At 39.7% G+C, this 8566-nt stretch overlaps 2 protein-coding genes across 2 annotated transcripts; both read left to right on the top strand.

Annotated features, from left to right (window-relative positions):
- Nucleotides 5080–5571, top strand: LOC107611758 (uncharacterized mitochondrial protein AtMg00820-like). The gene has a single exon (XM_016313652.1). It carries the CDS (start codon nucleotides 5080–5082, stop codon nucleotides 5569–5571), a length of 492 nt encoding a protein of 163 aa, XP_016169138.1.
- LOC107611757 (uncharacterized mitochondrial protein AtMg00810-like) lies at nucleotides 5707–6141 on the top strand. Its single transcript, XM_016313651.1, has one exon. It carries the CDS (start codon nucleotides 5707–5709, stop codon nucleotides 6139–6141), a length of 435 nt encoding a protein of 144 aa, XP_016169137.1.

Below are 8566 nucleotides of genomic sequence, written 5' to 3'. Positions count from 1 at the left end.
TCTGGTGCATGAAATTGCAATCACACTTTTGCAATCCCGCACAACTAACCAGCAAGTGCACTGGGTCGTCCAAGTAATACCTTGCGTGAGCAAGGGTCGATCCCACGGAGATTGTCGGCTTGAAGCAAGCTATGGTTATCTTGTAAATCTTAGTCAGGATATCAGAAATTATCTGGATTGATTGTGAAAAGCAAAAGAACATGAAATGATTACTTGTTTTGCAGTAATGGAGAATAGGTTGAGGTTTGGAGATGCTCCATCTTCTGAATCTCTGCTTTCCTACTGTCTTCTTCTTCAAACACGCAAGTCTCCTTCCATGGCAAGCTGTATGCAGGGTTTCACCGTTGTCAATGGCTACCTCCCATCCTCTCAGTGAAAGCGATTGCATATGCTCTGTCACAGCATAGCGGAATTCATCTGTCGGTTCTCAATCAGGCCGGAATAGAATCCAGTGATTTTTTTGCGTCTGTCACTAACGCCCCGCCTTCAGGAGTTTAAAGCACGTCACAGTCATTCAATCATTGAATCCTACTCAGAATACCACAGACAAGGTTTAGACCTTCCGGATTCTCTTGAATGCCGCCATCAGTTCTAGCTTATACCACGAAGATTCCGGTTAAAGAATCCAAGAGATAACTACTTAATCTAAGGTAGAACAGAGGTGGTTGTCAGGCACGCGTTCATAGTTGAGAATGATGATGATTGTCACGGATCATCACATTCATCAAGTTGAGGAACAAGTGATATCTTAGAGAATGCCGCCATCAGTTCTAGCTTATACCACGAAGATTCCGGTTAAAGAATCCAAGAGATAACTACTTAATCTAAGGTAGAACGGAGGGGGTTGTCAGGCACACGTTCATGGGTGAGAATGATGATGAGTGTCACGGATCATCACATTCATCAAGTTGAGGAACAAGTGATATCTTAGAGAATGCCGCCATCAGTTCTAGCTTATACCACGAAGATTCCGGTTAAAGAATCCAAGAGATAACTACTTAATCTAAGGTAGAACGGAGGGGGTTGTCAGGCACACGTTCATGGGTGAGAATGATGATGAGTGTCACGGATCATCACATTCATCAAGTTGAGGAACAAGTGATATCTTAGAGAATGCCGCCATCAGTTCTAGCTTATACCACGAAGATTCCGGTTAAAGAATCCAAGAGATAACTACTTAATCTAAGGTAGAACGGAGGGGGTTGTCAGGCACACGTTCATGGGTGAGAATGATGATGAGTGTCACGGATCATCACATTCATCAAGTTGAGGAACAAGTGATATCTTAGAGAATGCCGCCATCAGTTCTAGCTTATACCACGAAGATTCCGGTTAAAGAATCCAAGAGATAACTACTTAATCTAAGGTAGAACGGAGGGGGTTGTCAGGCACACGTTCATGGGTGAGAATGATGATGAGTGTCACGGATCATCACATTCATCAAGTTGAGGAACAAGTGATATCTTAGAGAATGCCGCCATCAGTTCTAGCTTATACCACGAAGATTCCGGTTAAAGAATCCAAGAGATAACTACTTAATCTAAGGTAGAACGGAGGGGGTTGTCAGGCACACGTTCATGGGTGAGAATGATGATGAGTGTCACGGATCATCACATTCATCAAGTTGAGGAACAAGTGATATCTTAGAGAATGCCGCCATCAGTTCTAGCTTATACCACGAAGATTCCGGTTAAAGAATCCAAGAGATAACTACTTAATCTAAGGTAGAACGGAGGGGGTTGTCAGGCACACGTTCATGGGTGAGAATGATGATGAGTGTCACGGATCATCACATTCATCAAGTTGAGGAACAAGTGATATCTTAGAGAATGCCGCCATCAGTTCTAGCTTATACCACGAAGATTCCGGTTAAAGAATCCAAGAGATAACTACTTAATCTAAGGTAGAACGGAGGGGGTTGTCAGGCACACGTTCATGGGTGAGAATGATGATGAGTGTCACGGATCATCACATTCATCAAGTTGAGGAACAAGTGATATCTTAGAGAATGCCGCCATCAGTTCTAGCTTATACCACGAAGATTCCGGTTAAAGAATCCAAGAGATAACTACTTAATCTAAGGTAGAACGGAGGGGGTTGTCAGGCACACGTTCATGGGTGAGAATGATGATGAGTGTCACGGATCATCACATTCATCAAGTTGAGGAACAAGTGATATCTTAGAGAATGCCGCCATCAGTTCTAGCTTATACCACGAAGATTCCGGTTAAAGAATCCAAGAGATAACTACTTAATCTAAGGTAGAACGGAGGGGGTTGTCAGGCACACGTTCATGGGTGAGAATGATGATGAGTGTCACGGATCATCACATTCATCAAGTTGAGGAACAAGTGATATCTTAGAGAATGCCGCCATCAGTTCTAGCTTATACCACGAAGATTCCGGTTAAAGAATCCAAGAGATAACTACTTAATCTAAGGTAGAACGGAGGGGGTTGTCAGGCACACGTTCATGGGTGAGAATGATGATGAGTGTCACGGATCATCACATTCATCAAGTTGAGGAACAAGTGATATCTTAGAGAATGCCGCCATCAGTTCTAGCTTATACCACGAAGATTCCGGTTAAAGAATCCAAGAGATAACTACTTAATCTAAGGTAGAACGGAGGGGGTTGTCAGGCACACGTTCATGGGTGAGAATGATGATGAGTGTCACGGATCATCACATTCATCAAGTTGAGGAACAAGTGATATCTTAGAGAATGCCGCCATCAGTTCTAGCTTATACCACGAAGATTCCGGTTAAAGAATCCAAGAGATAACTACTTAATCTAAGGTAGAACGGAGGGGGTTGTCAGGCACACGTTCATGGGTGAGAATGATGATGAGTGTCACGGATCATCACATTCATCAAGTTGAGGAACAAGTGATATCTTAGAGAATGCCGCCATCAGTTCTAGCTTATACCACGAAGATTCCGGTTAAAGAATCCAAGAGATAACTACTTAATCTAAGGTAGAACGGAGGGGGTTGTCAGGCACACGTTCATGGGTGAGAATGATGATGAGTGTCACGGATCATCACATTCATCAAGTTGAGGAACAAGTGATATCTTAGAACAAGAATAAGCTGAATTGAATAGAAGAACAATAGTAATTGCATTAATTCTCGAGGTACAGCAGAGCTCCACCCCTTAATCTATGGTGTGTAGAAACTCCACCGTTGAAAATACATAAGAACAAGGTCTAGGCATGGCCGAATGGCCAACCTCCCAAAGAGGGTTCAATTATAAAAACATGATCAAAAGATGATCCCAAGATTGAAAGATTGAAAGATGCTAATACAATAGTGAAATGTCCTATTTGTAGATAACTAGTAGCTTAGGTTTTACAAAGATGAGTAAATGACATAAAAATCCACTTTCGGGCCCACTTGGTGTGTGCTTGGGCTGAGCATTGAAGCTTCTATGTGTAGAGACTTTTCTTGGAGTTAAACGCCAGCTTTTGTGCCAGTTTGGGCGTTTAACTCCCACTCTTGTACCATTTCCGGCGTTAAACGCCAGAATTCTTGAGCTGACTTGGAATGCCTGTTTGGGCCATCAAATCTCGGGCAAAGTATAGACTATTATATATTTCTGGAAAGCCCAGGATGTCTACTTTCCAACGCAAATGAGAGTGCGCCCATTGGGCTTTGGTAGCTCCAGAAAATCCACTTCGAGTGCAAGGAGGTCAGAATCCAACAACATATGCAGTCCTTTTTAGCCTCTGAATCAGATTTTTGCTCAGGTCCCTTAATTTCAGCCAGAAAATACCTGAAATCACCGAAAAACACACAAACTCATAGTAAAGTCCAGAAAAGTGAATTTAACTAAAAACTAATAAAATTATAATAAAAACTAACTAAAATATACTAAAAACATACTAAAAACAATGCCAAAAAGCGTATAAATTATCCGGTCATCAATGGCACAGACGTCTCGGAGATCCTTCATTTGGGTACCTAAAGTTTCTATTTCCTAGTCTTTTTACAAGTAGTACTGAACCCCTCAAATGTGAAACTTGTATTCGTGCAAAAAATCACAGAGTTTCTTTTCCTCCAACCAACACTAGTATCAATTCCAGTTTTTCTCTAATACACTCTGATGTGTGGGGCCCAGCCCCTATTTTCCATAATAATTTTCAATAGTTTGTGTTATTTGTGGACGATTTCTCTCGTATGACTTGGGTATATTTTTTAAAACACAAAACTGAAGTACCTACTAAGTTCCTTGCTTTCTACCAAATAATTCAAACTCAATTCAACAAGAAAATCCAAGTACTTCACTCAGATAATGGTGGGGAATTTATAAACCAATCAATGCGCAATTTTTTTTATGAAAAATGGTCTTATCCATCAAACTTCCTACCCAAATACACCCCAACAAAATGGTGTGGCTGAGCGGCAGAATTGTAAGTTACTTGAGATGACCCGAACCATGCTTTTTGATGCACAAGTTCCAAAATTTTTTTGGCCTAAAGTTATAGCGACCTCTGCCTACTTACTAAATCGCCTACCTACCCAAGTTCTGCACCACAAAACACCCTTACAAGTCATGGCTACTTAGACTACAATCTCGCCTATTCTAACCTTACCAAGTCGAGTATTTGGATGTTCCGTCTTTGTCTATATCCCCAAAGACAATAGAACCAAACTTGATCTTTGTGCAAAAAAAAATGTGTTTTTGTTGGGTATGCTACGATCCAATCACTCGTCGTATTCATGTGACCATGGATTGTGATTTTTTAGAATCCAAATTTTACTTCAGCCGCCAGCATGGAATTCAGGGGGAGAACAATAATGAACCATCAAGTTGGCTAAATAACCTTTGTTGCCCAGAAACTGTTCAAACAGAGCAAGTAGATGGAGCCACCGAGCATACTTCACTCAACGTAGAAAACAACCCGATACATACAACCAGTGAGAGTCCTTTTGAGAATGTTTGATAAGAGGTAAGTAATTGTCAATCTGATAATTTACTCCCTATTTTTAATGAGGCCACTAACAATAATAGTCTAGCACTGAAACATGAAGAACCAGAGCCCAATACCTTTATTCTTCCTCCAAGAAGAAACAGAGGGATGCCTCCTGATCGGTACTCACCAGAACATGTTCCCCGTAACTCAAGATACCCGATAAGAGTGGCTAGAGAAGGAATAGAAAATGTTGTAAAGGCTTTTTCCACCAGACTCTTAATAGAAGACATTCCAAGAACTGTCCGAGAAGCTAATGAAAAAGCTGAATGGCGAAAAGCCATGAATACAGAAATGGAAGCTCTAGAGAAGAACGAAACTTGGGAGAAGTGTATCCTACCAATAGGAAAAAAGCCATTTGGGTGCAAATGGGTTTTCACCATTAAACACAAGACAGATGGCACTATTGAACGGTACAAGGCAAGGTTGGTGGCCAAAGGTTATACACAGACCTACGGTATCGACTACACTAAAACTTTTTCACCGGTTGCAAAGATTAATACTATCAGGGTGTTGTTTTCAATAGCAGCAAATGAAGATTGGCTACTCCATCAATTTGACGTTAAGAATGCTTTCTTGCATCGAGAGTTGAAAAATTGAGAAGGAACCTATTTACAGACTTCGAAATGAAGGATTTGGGATATTTCTTAGGAATAGATCGAGGTTCTATGATCCAGCAAAAGAATCTTTATCTCCCAAAGAAAGTACATTTTGGACCTTTTGGCAGAAACATGAATGGTGGATTGCAAACCAATAGATACGCCCATCCAAGTTAATCACAAGTTGAAGATAGTAGAAGGTGCCACCCTAACAGATAAGGAATGGTACCAGCGACTGGTTGGAAAACTAATTTACTTATCACATACTCGGCCTAACATAGCTTATGATGTGGGAATAGTAAGTCAGTTTATGCATAAGCCACAAGAAGATCATATGGAAGCTGCCATGAGGATAGTTTGGTATTTGAAGGGAGCTCTAGGAAGTGGAATCATTTTCAAAAGGAATGGCCATTTGAAGGTTGAGACATACACTAACGCAAATTGGGCGGACAACCCAAATGATAGAAGATCAACAGCTGGTTACTTTACACTTGTTGGAGGCAACCTAGTAACTTGGAAAAGCAAGAAGCAGAAAGTTGTAGCTCTTTCAAGCGCAGAGGCAGAATTTTGAGGAATCGTTAAAGGTATTATGGATAAAGAAATTGATGGCTGAGATTGGGTTTCCACCGCAATTGCCAAGCCAATTGAAATGTGGCAACAAAGCCGCAATTGGTATTTCAGAGAATCTCGTACAACATGATAGAATAAAACATGTTGAGGTGGATCGACACTTTATTAAAGAAAAAATTGAGAATGCCATTATTGAGCTTCTGTAAAACCCAAGTTTTCACGAATAAAATCATTTAAATACCCAAATTAAATTTCGGAAAATTAGGATGAGAATTTGGAGATTTAAATATGATTTTTGGACTCAGTATGTCCTTTCGAGTAAGAAAATGTGTTTTCTACGAAAAACCGTTAAAAATCGCGAACCGACAGTCGAACCAGTTGAACCGGTTCAAGTTTGTCAGTACCGCGCGAGGAAAAGTGAGGACAGTCAAAAACCTTAGAAAAATATTAGAGATGGAAAACCGGACGTTAGTGTTAAAGGTTTGGCCCAAAGCTGGGCCAAACGGATTAAAAATGCTAACGGATTGGACCGGGTTCAAGTTGGACCCAAGCCCAACAATATATATGTGTATTAAGTGGCCATTTCAGCCACTTTCAAACACAACAAGCAGCAGCAACGTTGAGTGAGAGAAGAGAGGTGAGGGTTACAAGAGCACTATTCACGTTCATCTTCTTTCTCTCATAAGTTGAGCTACGGTGCTCCGATTCACGTGTCGTCAGTTGCTACCTGAAGCTCTCTCTGAGCTTATTAGTTTCATCTATCCAAAGAGGTATGAATCTCGAAAAATCCTGCCCAGTTTCTGTCGTAAGAAATTCGAAAATATTAGGTTTTGGTTTTGAGTGAAATCTTGTGTCTTGGGTGTTTAGGTACACTCTAACCCTTGATTGATGTTGGTTTTGGCTTCCAAAACTGTTGGGCAAGGTAAGAGCCATTGAAACTCATGAAATTTTAATCATAATGAGCCTTAGGTTGATTTATGATGGTTTATGTATATATAGCTTGATTATGGTGATGTTTGGAGCTTGTTGATGATTGTTGATGCTTGTTGGAGATTCTTGGTGGCTTAGATTATGCTTGAAAGCTTATCTTGGGCTCAAGTTAGAGTTTTGGTATATATTGGAGATCGGCCAAGGTATGGTTTCGATTTTCTCTATGTAGTATATAATATTCATGGACACTTAGGCTAAGTGACCCATAGGATAGGTTTGAAATTTTATATGTTGTTGATGATTGGTTGGTTGATGGTGTACAATAAATTGGTATTGTTGATATGGTTAAATGATGATGTTGAGATATGATGGATTTGGATGATTGAACATTGTTGATTAATAATATGAATCATGGTTGAGTTAATGATGAAGATTGATGGTAATAAACGATGATTAGTGGATATGTGTTTGGAATGTTATATATATGTGATTATTAAGATTGAGAATGATGAAGTAGAATGGAAAGATTGGTATTAATTGTGAAAAGTGACCCAAGTGGATAAATTATGTTGTAGAGGGGAGTTTGGTATTGTTTTGGTTGGTTTGAGATATGTTAATTGTGAGAATTGGTAAATTGGAAACTTTTAGTACAAGTTGGTTTTTAATGAATTTTGTTTGATCATAACTTATGCCTCGGTTTTCAAAATTGGTTGAAAATTGTTTGAAATTAAAGTTCATTGAAAACCCTTTAGTTTTATATAAAGTTTGTAAAATTTGGAATTTTGTAGAGGAAGTTATGATCATTCAAAGTTGGTGTTGAAAATCTAAAATTCTGCAACTTTGCATGATTTCAGGATTTTTGATATGTGCGCACGCACAGCCTTGTGCGGACGCACAATCCTGCGAAAATCTCATTCTGTACGGACGCACAGACCTGTGCGTACGCACAGGCAGGGAAAAAGGCTCTGCTTGCAGTGTTAGCACAGCTTGTGCGCGTGCACATCAATGAAGAATTACGACCTGTGCGTACGCACAGACCTGTACACACGCACAAGTCGGGAAGAGTCGTCTGTTGGGGGCACTCGCACAGCTTGTGCAAGTGAACAGGCATATAAATTTTCATACCTGTGCATACGCACACTCCTGTGCGTACGCACACTTTTAAAATCTTCCTGGGCGTGCGCACGCACACCTATGTGCGCACGCATACGCACTGTTTCTCAATTTTTACTTGTTTTCTCAATTTTGTTTGAGCCAAAGTTTCTAATATAGAGTAATGGTGTTACGAAATTATTATTTAATCACTTTCTATAATCTTAAATATTGAATAAAATAGATTTGCAATAAAAATATATGAAGTTTAATTATATTTTAGTGTTTGTCATCTCTCACTAATTAATTTGGTTGCATTATTGGATTAAAATAGATTAGTTTTATTTTTTTATTTTTATTTATGAAGATTTTCAAGTGAGTTGAGAAGAAAAGATTGAATTAAA

Source organism: Arachis ipaensis, chromosome B08 (genome assembly GCF_000816755.2).
Source record: "Arachis ipaensis cultivar K30076 chromosome B08, Araip1.1, whole genome shotgun sequence".
Lineage (NCBI taxonomy): Eukaryota > Viridiplantae > Streptophyta > Magnoliopsida > Fabales > Fabaceae > Arachis > Arachis ipaensis.
This window is presented reverse-complemented; position numbering and strand designations above follow the sequence as displayed.